Source organism: Thalassophryne amazonica, chromosome 6, assembly GCF_902500255.1.
Source record: "Thalassophryne amazonica chromosome 6, fThaAma1.1, whole genome shotgun sequence".
In the NCBI taxonomy this organism is placed as follows: Eukaryota; Metazoa; Chordata; class Actinopteri; order Batrachoidiformes; family Batrachoididae; genus Thalassophryne; species Thalassophryne amazonica.
This window is the reverse complement of record NC_047108.1, coordinates 95,439,931-95,454,207: the sequence shown is the minus strand read 5'-3', so window position 1 is coordinate 95,454,207 and position 14,277 is coordinate 95,439,931. Positions and strand designations below refer to the sequence as shown.

General features: G+C 40.1%; 1 protein-coding gene across 1 annotated transcript in view; it reads left to right on the top strand.

The window, feature by feature from the left end:
• The window catches only part of gls2a (glutaminase 2a (liver, mitochondrial)), a 51,851-nt gene that overhangs the window by 7,521 nt on the left and 30,053 nt on the right, over positions 1-14,277 (top strand). Inside the window, exons 3-10 of the mRNA XM_034172847.1 lie at positions 3,418-3,539; positions 7,525-7,654; positions 7,732-7,811; positions 7,914-8,077; positions 10,156-10,214; positions 11,880-11,912; positions 11,992-12,050; positions 12,139-12,205. Of these exons, the coding sequence (XP_034028738.1) occupies positions 3,418-3,539; positions 7,525-7,654; positions 7,732-7,811; positions 7,914-8,077; positions 10,156-10,214; positions 11,880-11,912; positions 11,992-12,050; positions 12,139-12,205 (714 nt within the window). The remainder of the gene's footprint in view (positions 1-3,417; positions 3,540-7,524; positions 7,655-7,731; positions 7,812-7,913; positions 8,078-10,155; positions 10,215-11,879; positions 11,913-11,991; positions 12,051-12,138; positions 12,206-14,277) is intronic.

The window sequence follows — 14,277 nt, the reverse complement described above, 5'->3', positions numbered from 1 at the left end:
AAACATCATCAAACACAATACACATTTCAGTCATGGTACCAATGTAACAGTTTATCTTCCGCCCGGGGGAAGTTATCCGGGGGGATAGCTTCTTGGATAAATGTGGGGAAACGTAGAAGTTATCCAGGGGATATCTTACCCCCCCCCCCCCCCCACGCTGGATATCTCCCCCTCCTCCAAAAAAATCTGTTGTTTGTTTGTTTGTAATCATTGCATTTTTTACCTTTAATTCACTGTTTACACTGCAGAACTCCCATGATGCATTGCAGCACAACATCCATTGTTTACTGGTTAGCTAAAATAGCTAATTTCTCCAAAAATATTAGTCCTATCAACTTTACGTTTTTGCAGTGTTCATCTGGATCCAAAATACATAACCATACCAAACGGCAAATGTCAGCTTTCCCCGGTTTTGACAGTTTTGGCGTGATTGAAGCCATGCACACACACACATGCACACAAGGCCATTTATACTCCAGGAACTACAGTACCAGGTTTGGTGGAAATTGGACAAAGAACCTGTGAAGATTAGGCCAACAGACAAACAGACAGACAAATGTTGTTCAAGCATGATTACTTGATGATTTTAACTCCAGGCGCCCCTGTGTGTCAGAAATGACAGATACTGTATTCACTTCGAGGCATCAAGCATCTGAGCCTCTACCCAGAGTAATAATGATATTTATATGATTTCTACTTTCAGTGTCTTATTTTTAGTCTTGTTAGGACCCTGTTCTATTATGTCAAATAAATCCAGCAAGGACTCCTGTTTGCGTGTGCCGTGACAGAGGAGCCACAACACATCATCATTAAGCCTAATGACGCACAACCTTTGTCAGAGTAACATTTTCCAAAACATGGGGCATCTTCTGGCATTAGTGTCAATAGCAACTTGGTAATTTTGAAAGGAACACACATTTTAAAGTGTGTGTCAACACAAGCGGTGTGTGTTGTACTACAGATGATGTTTGTAGAGGAAAGTGGGCCAGCAAATACTATAGATGGGGAAGTACTGCTCAAAAAACCTTACTTATCAATACTTTGAGATGCAAGTTGTGTTAACACGTAATTTATACGGTCGGAAGCAAACCCGGGACCTTCTTGCTACGAAACAACAGTGCTATAAGCACTAAACCACCGTGCCATTCATTTTCCACACCTGCTTCCTCCAATCAACAGTCCCCAGGGTGCTGGAGCCTATCCCAGCACTAATAGGACATGATGTGAGGTACATCCTGGACAGGACGCCAGTCTGTCACCAGGGCCAGATAAAGACAGACAAACTCATTCACACTCACAACTACAACCCCAATGTTGTGTGTTGGGGGGGTGTGGCTGGACATTTTGGTGTTTTTTTCTTTTCTTTGCTCTCCAGGTGCCAGCCTTCACTCCACCAGAATGACGCTGTTTTAGTTTTTACACTTTATTATGCACCAGAAGGTGAAAAAATAAATTGTTTTTGTTCTTGGAACCGTTTTCTGGTTATTTTAGCGCTGGGTTCCGTCAGACGCAGGTCCGCTCCTCAACCCGCGTCGACACATAACACCCAATTCCTATGAAGATGGGACGTTGTGTAAAATGTAAATAAAAATAGATTACAATGATTTGCAAATCCTCTTCAACCTATATTCAATTGAATACACCACAAAGGCAAGATTTTTAATGATCAAACTGATAAACTTTATTGTTTTTGTGCAAATATTTGCTCATTTTGAAATGGATGCCTGCAACACATTTCAAAAAAGCTGGGCAGTGGTATGTTTACCCCTGTGTTACATCACGTTTCCTTCTAACGACACTCAGTAAGCGTTTGGGAACTGAGGACACTAATTGTTGAAGCTTTGTAGGTGGAATTCTTTTCCATTCTTACTTGATGTACGACTTCAGTTATTCAACATTCCGGGGTCTCCGTTGTCGTATTTTGTGCTTCATAATGCACCACACATTTTCAATGGGTGACAGGTCTGGACTGCAGGCAGGCCAGTCTAGTACCCGCAGTCTTTTAATACAAAGCCACGTTGTTGTAACACGTGCAGAATGTGGCTTGACATTGTCTTACTGAAATAAGCAGGGACGCCCCTGAAAAAGATGTTGCTTGGATGGCAGCATGTGTTGCTCCAAACCCTAGATGTACCTTTCAGAATTGATGGTGCCATCACAGATGTGTAAGTTGCCCATGCCATGGGCACTAACACACCCCCATACCATCATAGATGCTGGCTTTTGAACTTTGTGCTGGTAACAATCTGGATGTTTTTTTCCTCTTTCGTCTAGAGCACACGACGTCCATGATTTCCAAAAACAATTTGAAATGTGGACTCATCAGACCACAGCACATTTTTTCACTTTGCTGTCCATTTTAACCCCTTAACGCCAGAATTTATATAGCTGTATATAAAAAAATGTTTTGTGTGTGTTTTTGCCTTTAAGTAGGTGGTAAATAATGTTGAGATTATTAATTTCACTTTTGCACAAAAACTAGATAGTAATATTGGGTATTCTGGTAATGACTTTATGTTATAATGTTATAATAATAATGATGGTATGTTGCAAATTTGCGACAACGGGCATACAGGTCAATTTGGTAAGTTGCATATTTGAGTCAGAGATTGTAGCATATATGCGACGATGAGCGTTAAGGGGTTAAATGAGCTCGGGCCCAGAGAAGGTGGCTGCGTTTCTGGATGTTGTTGATGTATGGCTTTCGCTTTGCACGGTAGAGTTTTAACTTGCACTTATAGATGTAGCGACGAACTGTGTTAACTGGCAGTGGTTTTCTGAAGTGTTCCTGAGCCCACACGGTAAGATCTTTTACACAATGGTGTCAGTTTTTAATGCAGTGCCGCCTGAGGGATCGAAGGTCACAAGCATTCAGTGTTGGCTTTTGGCCTTGCTGCTTACGTGTAGAAAGTTCTCCAGATTCTCTGAATCTTCTGATTATATTATGGACTGTAGATGATGAATCCCTAAATTCCTTGCGGTTGAACATTGAGAAACATTGTTCTTAAATTGTTGGACTATTTTTTCACGCAGTTGTTCACAAAGTGGTGATCCTCGCCCAATCGTTGCTTGTGAATGGCTGAGCCTTTTGGGGATGCTCCTTTTATACCCATTCATGACACTCACCTGTTTCCAAATGTGTCCTTTGAGCATTCATCAACTTTCCCAGTCTTTTGTTGCCCCATCCCAACTTTTTTGAAATGTGTTGCAGACATCCATTTCAAAATGAGCAAATATTACAAAAATTGTGCCACTGCACACCTACTCACAAAACCAACTGTACTGCCCCCCCAACTCACCCTGAGATGTCTCCTAACTGAAGACCCGATGTCTTTGTTGATGTGTCAGTCTGCACTTTCTCTTCAGTTTTCTGTGTATTTGTTCATAAGCTCCTCACTCTATACTTCATCTATCCAGACTTTGAAAAAAACAGGTTTGTTGATGTCTGACCCTCGGATACGTGACTGTATGCATCAGCTGCGTCAATGCACATACAACTCTATGGAGCCAGTCATGATGGACAAGAACCTCTTTAGAAGGTGAATAAATACATTTATACATACACATGCATGTCGTTTTTAAAATGTGGACATTCACTTTCTCAAGGAAAAGAAAACCTTAACTGCTGTTTAGCAACTGTATGAAACTGATGTGAAATCTAATGTTTTTAGGATGAAGTTGCATACGTTGAAATTAAGTTTATGAAAATGAGTAATTGTGAAGAAGTCTGCAAAAGCAAGCATTCGACAACTGCACCAGGTTAAATGAGGTTAGAGGGTTCTTTACTGTGGTTACTGAGGGAGGTGACGTGCAGTCCTGTTTGACTGAGGGAGGCAGGTGTGCAGTCGCTCACAGCTGCTGCACACTGAGGTCATGTGCACATGCATGGTGAAGGAGGGTGCAGAGAGCCAGAAGACTTTCTGAAGCGAATCAGGAAAGCTACCCCTGCGTCAGTGCCAGAATGAGCTATAAATTAACACAGATCTGTATAATTTTCAAATGTAATGTACAGAAGGGTATTGCATTCACTTGATAAATTTATTTTTTGGTTTGTTTTTCTGAATAATTATTTCTGTTTTTCTGAGTAATTTATTTTTTGGTTTGTTTTTCGGAATAATTATTTGTATTTTTCTGAGTAATTTATTTTTTGGTTTGTTTTTAATTATTTCTATTTTTCTGAGTAATTTATTTTTTGATTTGTTTTTCTGAATAATTATTTGTGTTTTTCTGAGTAATTTATTTTTTGTCTGTTTTTTGGAATAATTATTTCTATTTTTCTGAGTAATTTATGTTTTGGTTTGTTGTCTGAGTAATTTATTGATTTTTTTGGTTTGTTTTTCTGAGTAATTTATTTTTAGGTTTGGTTTTTTCTGGGGGTTTTTTTTGTTGTTGTTGTTGTTGTTTAACTATTTTTTGAGTCACCACATAGCCTGAATGCATTTCAAATGTATAATCCTGTATTCATGGAGCATACCGTATCTGTCCAACTGATCCTAGAGAAAAACTGCTACGTCTAGCAGATCTGAATGGACTTTCCTTCTGAACAGCTGCAAAGTCCTCAGGTGCCCGCGTAGAGTCAACAAACTAATCATAATACCATCTACTTGTATATGACTTAAAGACAGGACAATCTCCCAGTGTCTTAAACCCAGATCAAAGTAAAACTTGATTAAACTGAACACATTTGTTACCAAATCGAGCTCTCAGTGAATGAATGCATCTTCAAATGCTCTCTAAACTCAGAAAATATTGGTCAGAAAAACAGAAGAAAAAAAGTATTCAGAAAATCAGGGAAAAAATTACTCTGAAAAACCAACCATAAAAATAAATTACTCTGAAAAACAGAAAAACTCAGAAAAAACAGAAATAATTATTCCAAAAAACAGACACAAATAAAACAGACAAAAATTAAATTACTCAGAAAAACGCAAATAATTACTCCAAAAAACAAAAAAATAAATTTATCAAGTGAATGTAATACGCTTCCACAGTAATGCACCGAATGCATTCTGGAGTTATTTTCTTGTCACAGCAGAAGGGTTAACAAATTTCCTGCCAATTCTAATTTCATTTAACCAGGTTAGTCCCATTGAGATTGAAATCTTGAGATCTCTTTTGCATTATAAAGTTTCCAATTCACCTAACCTGCATGTCTTTAAATGTGAGAGGAAACCCACGCAAACACAGGGAGAACATGCAAACTCCACACAGAAAGGCCCCAGGTGGGAATTGAACCCATGACCTTCTTGCTGTGAGGCAACAGTGCTAACCACTAAGCTACCCTGGCTGCCAGGATGCACAAGTGTGCACCTTCTGCTGTGACATCTTAATTTCTCATGTTTTAATTTCTCACTAATTTTATGCAAGTTTGTAAGTGAGCCATTCCTGAAGATCACTCAAGAACTCACTATATAAAAAAATCCAGCTGTAATAGAGAGACCTATCATCTGCTTTTCTTTTAAGTAAATAATGAATCATGAATAATGTAAACTCTCTGCACTCTCTTCTACAGTTTCAAAATCTCACACTAACATCACCTTGAATTAGAAAGACCTGCAGACATATTTTCACTCAGACCAGCGGTGATGGAATGTTCAGATTTTACTGCTCACATCAATTGTAGCAAAGGCATTTTATGCTAATTATTCATATCTGCTGATGTAGTCGAGCGTGTTTGTTTACCCTATAGGCTAGTTGTATTTTTTTGGTCTGAAGCAGCAGCTGACCTGCTTGTGCAGTCATTTTTAGTTTAAATCAATTATAGTTATAGTTCCACAAACATTGTTCAAGCAGACTCACTGTGAGTGGTTGAGATTATTTTATGACAAATTGATCATGTAATTACCCAGAAAAGGAAAAGGCTTATATGATATTTATGGTAATACTGAAAAATGCGACCTAGATATAAAATTTACCGTCTTTCTGCTTCTTTTAATTCATTCACCTTCTGTACTCACTTACCCCAATTAAGGGTCATGAAGGGCTGAAGCCTATCCCAGCAGTCATAGGCCGAACGGCTGGGTACACCCTGGCCTGGACAGGACGCTAGTCTATCGTGGGGCTGTTATTATATATTATTATTGGGGAAAATGGTAATGGTCTTGCATAAACAAAGACTGATTGATGAATGCTACTGCAGGCAGAACTAGAAGGTTTCCAGTGTTTAAAATAAAAATTTTGTATTAAAAACGATGACTAGAGACTCCGAGCTTCTCAGATTGCTTTAACAATAAGAATAAGAACAACTTTATTCATCCCGAGGAAGTTCTTTTGCCAGAGTACCGAAACAGTGACAGTAAACACAAGATGTTTGAGAGTATTGCACATAACGCTGAGTAACTGAATAACTCTGACAGGACGTTAGTGTGGCATGGAGGGGGGTGGGAGATACTGTCCAGGATGCTGAGCAGTTTCCTCAGCATCCTCCTCTCTGACACCTCCACCACAGACTCTAGCTCAACCCCCAGGACAGAGCCAGCTCTCCTGATGAGCTTGTTGAGTCTGTTCTGTTTAGAATGCTGGAAAAGCATTTTTGATTTACAGTAGAGTGTTTTCTGGGTTGGGGTGGGGGGTTGGGGGGTTCTGAGTGTTGTTAGTAGGGGCGTGCCTTCAGCACACACACTAGAGGTGAGTGATACCGGGAATATTGGTATTGATCCAATACCAAGTAAATACAGGCCCAGTATCGCCGATATCGGTACCGATACTTTTTCATATTTAAGCTTCATAGATCCAAAGGATCCAAAAGACCTAGGATCGAGTTTCGCCAAACATTGTACATGACAACAAAAAACTTTATCACAATCAACATTTTTGTTTAAAAAATATCACTCAGCACAACTTAAAACAAAATCTCCTGAGGTAGAGGGCTGACTCGAGGAGAGCGCTGAATGGGCGGGCCAGACTGAGCCTACCTGCATGGCTGTTGGCTGGCACCGCTGAGCCACATGATGGCGCAACAACAAAAGACCAGAGGGGGGAGGGTTTGCTGCTCCATGTTGTGTGACACAGCGCAGCGCTGCTACAGACAGAGAGCAGACTTTGATGAATCTGCATGCGCAGCAGTCAGTGAGTGCGGGAAAGAAAAAAATCTTGAGTATCAATCGTTTTACACGAGGATCGTTCAATATCAATACCAGCGTTGGTATCGATATTAGGATCGATCCGCCCACCTCTAACACACACCCAAACAACCAACCAAACAAGTCACAACCCTCCTTTTCCCGCCTTCATCTGAAGCTAGATCTGCCCATGAAATGAACATGCTCACAAATACAGATTTGAACAAATTTGTGAATAAAATTTAAGGAAAATAAACATTTTGTATGCACAGAAGTTTTTAATCTTTTACAATGAAAATGAAAACAAAAGTGTGGCATTGATATCCTTGTGTAGAAAATCATGAATGCATGTAATTCACGTTGACCAGTTAGCTTTGCTTTGTAGCTTTTTTCTGTTCTCACAGCTGTTTATTTTTTGACATTTTATTTTTAATATCAATCACAAATCCTCCTCATATTGTAGGTGTGCGGGAAACAACATCATGCTGCTGACAAAAGCCTTCAAGGACAAGTTCATCATCCCCAACTTTGAAGCATTTACTCAGCAGATTAATCAGATGTATGAGAACGCACAACAGCAGGACGGAGGAGAAGTAAGAACCATCAGAAGAACACGTTCACTGTCAGCTCATTTCTACAGTTTGCTGAGGTTTTTCTCGTCTTCGTGCAGATTCCTGATTACATCCCTCAGCTGGCGAAGTTCAGCCCCGACCTTTGGGGTGTATCTCTGTGCACAGTGGATGGACAAAGGTAACATCTGCATGATGCTGCGTGTTTGTCAAATCCTTGGCTGTGCAGATTTCCTTCCTAAAACTTCTTCATGTCTCCTGGTCATGTGGACTCCCTGTGCAGACACTCTGTTGGTGACACTAAGGTTCCTTTCTGCATACAGTCGTGTGTGAAGCCTCTGCAGTACGCCATCACCGTGCATGAGCTTGGCAGCGAACGCGTGCACCACTTCGTGGGGAAGGAACCCAGTGGATTCAAGTTCAACACACTGTCACTCAGTGAAGAGGGTGAGAGAGAAACAAATCTAATGGACAGTTACACTTCAGTCGCAATGACTGCAATGATGACAGGCTGAGAACACGAGATCGATTCTAATGTTGCTTCATGACTGATTTGAGCAGCAAAGTTTGCTGATGCTCTTAACTAACAAGTGTTTGCAGGTTTATTGTGTACTAGCAATGTACGCAGGCGAATACACCCAGGTGTGAGAGTTCACAGACATTTGTGGTTGCTTCACCTCTGACAGTCCAGGTTTGCAGATGATACATCCCAGGGTTAGACGGTGTGCAGGTTTGAGAATCATTTAACAAAAACACTGAAATCACATACTTGGTACATGCAGCTAATTTTTACACGTCTGTACTTTTACAACTCCAAATGAAAGTCATCAGAGGGCTGACGCACCCTGTGCGCTCTGCACACTGAGATACAAGTTTGTATTATGAATGAATAATGCTTGTTGTCAGCTACACATGCAGCGAGGTCTGGGGGACCACACAGTCTAGTAATGGCATGTTTTTTTCTATATGACTCCATAATATTTCTTCTTTATGACTTCATCATGAAGTCACTTATACCAAACTGATCACAAATATTTTAGTGTTCAATTTGAGCTTTTGATCAAATCTCTATTGATATTGGCAGTGGATATATTGTGGTAAATGTAATTTTTTGAGGGCAATATTTTGCTCACCTTGATCTTGACATTTGAGCAGTCTGTGTCCTTCACCACCTTTATGTTTTTCTCCATTTTGTGACCCATTTTGTTTTCTGTGTTCTGTTGTGTTGTTTTTTCTGTCACTCTCACCACATGGGGGGGGGGGGGGGGGGACCCATTTATTTATTGGCCCACCAAGAAAAATCCTGGTACTCTTAATGGCCAATCCAACTCTGGGGGAGAGGGTTAGATTGTGGTTAGGGTTACAAATAGTAAAAAAAACAAAACTGTGTCACGAAAATGTGACTTATTTTATGAAGGGAGCACAAAAAAAGCATGCAACTGGTCTGGGCCATTCCACACCATAAAACATTGCAGCTACATTTAGTTATGTCCACTTGCTACCTCTCTTTAACATAACCTATAGTATGCTAGCAGAGTTACTTTAGATATATACCAATACACATTACATCATAGCTTCTGTTTCTATAATAAAATACCAGAATTATAGCTTAGCCTACTAACTTAATTTAATTTTACTACTAGTCTACATACTAAATTACCTATACTACAGTCTTCTCCTGTATTAAGATTTAGATTTTAATACCTACTCCTGTATATTATATAGTACCTATTTATTGTATATGTTGTTTATTACCCTTAATATTTAAATATAAGTTATATATATGATGTGTTATCTTTCTTATGTCTTAATATTTTTATTATATATACCTTTTTTATATTACCTTCTTGAGCCGCTTGGGTGGGTAGGGAGAGTTCCCATGGGATATAAAAGCTTTTCAACCTACCATTCCTGGTTCTCAAGACCAGGCACCTAAGTGGCTCTACTCTACTCTTTTCTACTCTTCTATTTTACTCTTCCTTTTTAGATATTTAAATATACCTTAGTATACTAGCATAGTTCCACCTTAGAATTGGAATATAATATATAAGATATACCTTACTGAATTTTCGTAAAGAACTCTTACAAGTTTTGGATGTTGAACTTAACTTTACAAGCTGAGTTGAGTTGTAAAGTTGAGTTCAACATCCAAAACTTGTAAAAGCTCTTTATGTTAAAGACAGGTAGCAAGTGGATAGAACTAAACGCAGCTGCAGTGTTTTAGAGTGCAGTAGTCTCTTTGCAGCAGGGTGAATATTTAGGATTTTTGCACAATAATGTTAATTAACAAGCAAAAAAATTGTAAAGTAACACTATTCGCTTCTAAATGTTAGTCCTTCTTAATCAATAACAGTTTGTGTATCTTGTGTATCTTTGTGTATCGGTGAAAAAAAAAACCCAGTGAGCTGCTTGTGAATACATACTGAACTCTGAAGTAAATCTGTGTTTCTGTTTCACTGTGACACAGTAAACTGCTTCGCTGACCTCTGCGATTTATGTCTGATACACTTTCATTCTTTATGCAGATAAACCACACAACCCCATGGTGAATGCCGGAGCTATTGTTGTCAGTTCTTTAATAAAGGTAAAAGACTTTTCAGCAGTGAAATACACTGAGGTGACTGAGGAGGTTAGAAATATCTATCCAAGGAAACTGTATTGACCATCTTTATAATAATGTTAGTCTTGCAAAGGAAACTCATTCACCATCGTAAAACATAAATGTAACACCATCTCTGTAGTAACTTCATTAATTACAAACAAAAAACCAAAAGGCATATTATTTATTAAACTGAAAAGTGCAATCAATGTAAAAATGAAAAAAGATATAATAATAAAAAATATACAATGCTTGAGCAAAGAGAATAATAATAATTTATTTACTTATTTATCACTTTCAAACTTTATATATATATATATATATATATATATATATAGGATATCATTAAGAAAGCCTCAATTTTCCAGTCAATTTATGCTCCTATCCTCACTTCTGGTCATGAACTTTACCAAACGAACAAGATCTTGAATACAAGTTGCAGAATTAAGATTCTTCCATGGACTTACAATCCAGCACAGAGTGACAAGCTCAACTATCTGGGAGTGACTCAGAGTAGAGCCACTGCCTCTTCCCATCAAAAGGAGGCAACTGAAGTGGTTCAGGTATTTAGTGATGATGCTGCCTGGTCATTTCCCTTGGGAGGTCTTCCAGGCACATCCAACTGGGAGGAGGCCCTGGGGAAGACCCAGAACATGCTGCAAGGATTATATTTCCCACATGTGTTGGATACCCCAGGAAGACCTGGCCAAGGATAGGGAAGTGTGGAATGAGCTGCTTAGTCATCTGTCACCGTGACTCGGACATGGATAGGAGGCAGAACTCAGAAACAATGTATTTCCCATATGTGTGTGTGTTTCTTCTGTTGATTTTCATGAAGAAATCTGAGGGAGGCTCTTATCACATGTGGGTTAGGTTGAGAGGTGAGTGAACGGCTGACCGTGGGCAGGGGTGTGTGCTCCGGCCAATTACAGCCACCAGAATGGAAGGTGTGTTCGACACCTTTACACACAGGGAACGATCAATAAAGACTCAAAACACACATGCAGTTGTCAACTTTCAGTGATACAACCAAGTTTTTTATTTTAATGGGCACAATGAAAAGTCTTAAGCCATGTCTTCATCATCTCAGCACTATTTGATATAAAATTTTAACCTTTAGGGGAGGTGATGGTCTAGTGGTTAAGTGTTGGGCTTCAGAGCAGAGGACCCTCAGTTCAAAACCCAGCCAGACCAGAAAATCACAAGGGGCCCTTGGGGAAGGTCCTTACTCTCCGTGTTGCTCCCGGTGTGTAGTGAGCGTCTTGCATGGCAGCACCCTGACATCAGTGTGTGCGTGTGTTTGTGTGACTGTGAGGCATAATTGTAAAGTGCTTTGAGCGTCTGATGCAGAAGGAAAAGCGGTATATAAATGCAGTCCATTTACCATTTACAGTTCAGTAATTACATATGAATCCCGATTTAGAAACTTTACAGCTTCATCTCTTAGTGGACGGTGAAATTCAAGCTCACCCACGCAGCCCCTGAGCTCTCAGCCCAGGCCACAAACAGGAACGCCGCCATGCCAGACCGAGACGGCACCCAATCTGTGCTTTAGTGTCAAAGTACTCCAACACTGCCATCTGTAGGGACCATCTGACTGCTGGCATTCAAATGTGAAAACAGAAAGTGATTCTTTCTTCTTTTCTACAGATGGAGTCAAATAAAGCAGAGAGGTTCGACTATGTAAGTCAATGCTTACTGTTATCAAAGTTTACTTATATGACTTATTCTGTCACCGACAATAAATATGATGTAATCGCAGGTGACGGAGTTCTTAAAAAGGATGGCTGGTAGAGAGTACATCGGCTTTGACAATGCAACGTGAGTACTATGAACTGTACTGTGAGTACTGTGTGTGTGTTTTGTACCACATGAAAAACAGCTTCTTATAGCTTTTATGTTTTTGCAGTTTCCAGTCAAAGAAGGAGATGAATTACAGAAATTACGCGATTGGCTATTATCTCAAAGATAAAAAAGTAAGGTTCCCAGCATTTTATAGAAAATGTAACTTTGATCACTTCATAAACCTGTTCAGTGCTTGTTATTTTTCACAATTAGGTACTAGTACCTGTGGACAGTAAGGCAGTAAGAACTATGACAATGGGATATTTGACCTCAATATCCTTGCCCTTCACCCAAATGACTGATCTAGGGGTTGGTAAGGTTAGACTTGTGTAAAGCACAGCTTTGTTGTGATTTGATGCTATATAAACTAAATAAACTGAAAACTGATCTAAGGCTGATTTTACCAGGGCATTTCTGGTCTCTACCTGCAGTGCACCCCTGCTTCACTTTTCCGCATTTTGTTCTGTTCCATCCTTATTCCAAAATGGAGTAAATTCATTTTACCCTCAAAATTCTACTCACAACACCCCACAATGACAACATGAAAAAAGTTTTTTTTTTTAATTTTTGCAAATTTATTAAAAATAAAAAACAAATAACTCACATAAGTATTCAAACTCTTTGCTCAATAATGCTGATGCACCTTTGGCAGCAATTACAACCTCAAATCTTCTTGAATGTGATGCCACAAGCTTGGTGCACTTATCTTTGGGCAGTTTTGGCCATTCATCTTTGTAGCACCTCTCAAGGTCCATCAGGTTGGATGTTCATTCAGATTCAGGTCTGGGCTCTGCCTGGGCCACTCAAGGACATTCACAGAGTTGTCCTGAAGCCACTGCTTTGATATCTTGGCTGTGTGCTTAGGGTCATTGTCCTGCTGAAAGATGAACCATCACCCCAGTCTGAGGTCAAACGCGCTCTGGAGCAGGTTTTCATCCAGGATGTCTCTGTACATTACAGAATTCATCTTTCCCTCAATCCTGACTAGTCTCCAAGTTCCTGCTGATGAAAAACATCCCCACAGCATGATGCTGCCACCACCATGCTTCACTGTAAGGATGGTGTCTGGTTTCCTCCAAACGACACCTGGCATTCACGCAAAAGAGTTCAATCTTTGTCTCATCAGATTAGAGAATTTTGTTTCTAATGGTCTGAGAGTCCTTCAGGAGCCTTTTGGCAAACCCCAGGTGGGCTGCAATGTGCCTTTCACTAAGGACTGTCTTCCATTTGGCCACTCTACCATACAGGCCTGATTGTTGGATTACTGCAGAGATGGTTGTCCTACTGGAAGGTTCTCCTCTCCCCACAGAGGAACGTTAGAGCTTTGACAAAGTGACCATCAGGTTCTTGGTCACCTCCCTGACTAAGACCCTTCTCCCCCGATTGCTCAGTTTAGATGGGTGGCCAGCTCTAGGAAGAGTCCTGGTGGATCCAAACTTCTTCTATTTGTGGATGATGGAGGCCACTGTGCTCACTGGGACCTTCAAAGCAGCAGAAATGTTTCTGTACCCTTCTCCAGATTTGTGCCTCAAGACAATCCTGTCTCAGAGGTCTACAGACAATTTCTTTGACTTCATGCTTGGTTTGTGCTCTGACATGCACTGTCAACATTGGGACCTTATATGTAGACAGGTGTGTGCCTATATAAATCATGTCCAGTCAACTGAATTTACCCCAGGTGGACTGAAATTAAGCTGTAGAAACATCTCAAGGATGATCAGTTGAAACAGGATGCACCTGGCTGAGCTAAATTTTGAGCTTCAATCAATCAATCAATCAACTTTTTTCTTGTATAGCGCCAAATCACAACAAACAGTTGCCCCAAGGCGCTCCACATTGCAAGGCAAGGCCATACAATAATTATGAAACACAGTCTACGTCTAAAGCAACATAACCAAGGGATGGTCCAGGGTCACCCGATCCAGCCCTAACTATAAGCCTTAGCGAAAAGGAAAGTTTTAAGCCTAATCTTAAAAGTAGAGAGGGTATCTGTCTCCCTGATCTGAATTGGGAGCTGGTTCCACAGGAGAGGAGCCTGAAAGCTGAAGGCTCTGCCTCCCATTCTACTCTTACAAACCCTAGGAACTACAAGTAAGCCCGCAGTCTGAGAGCGAAGCGCTCTAATGGGGTAATATGGTACTATGAGGTCCCTAAGATAAGATGGGACCTGATTATTCAAAACCTTATAAGTAAGAAGAAGAAT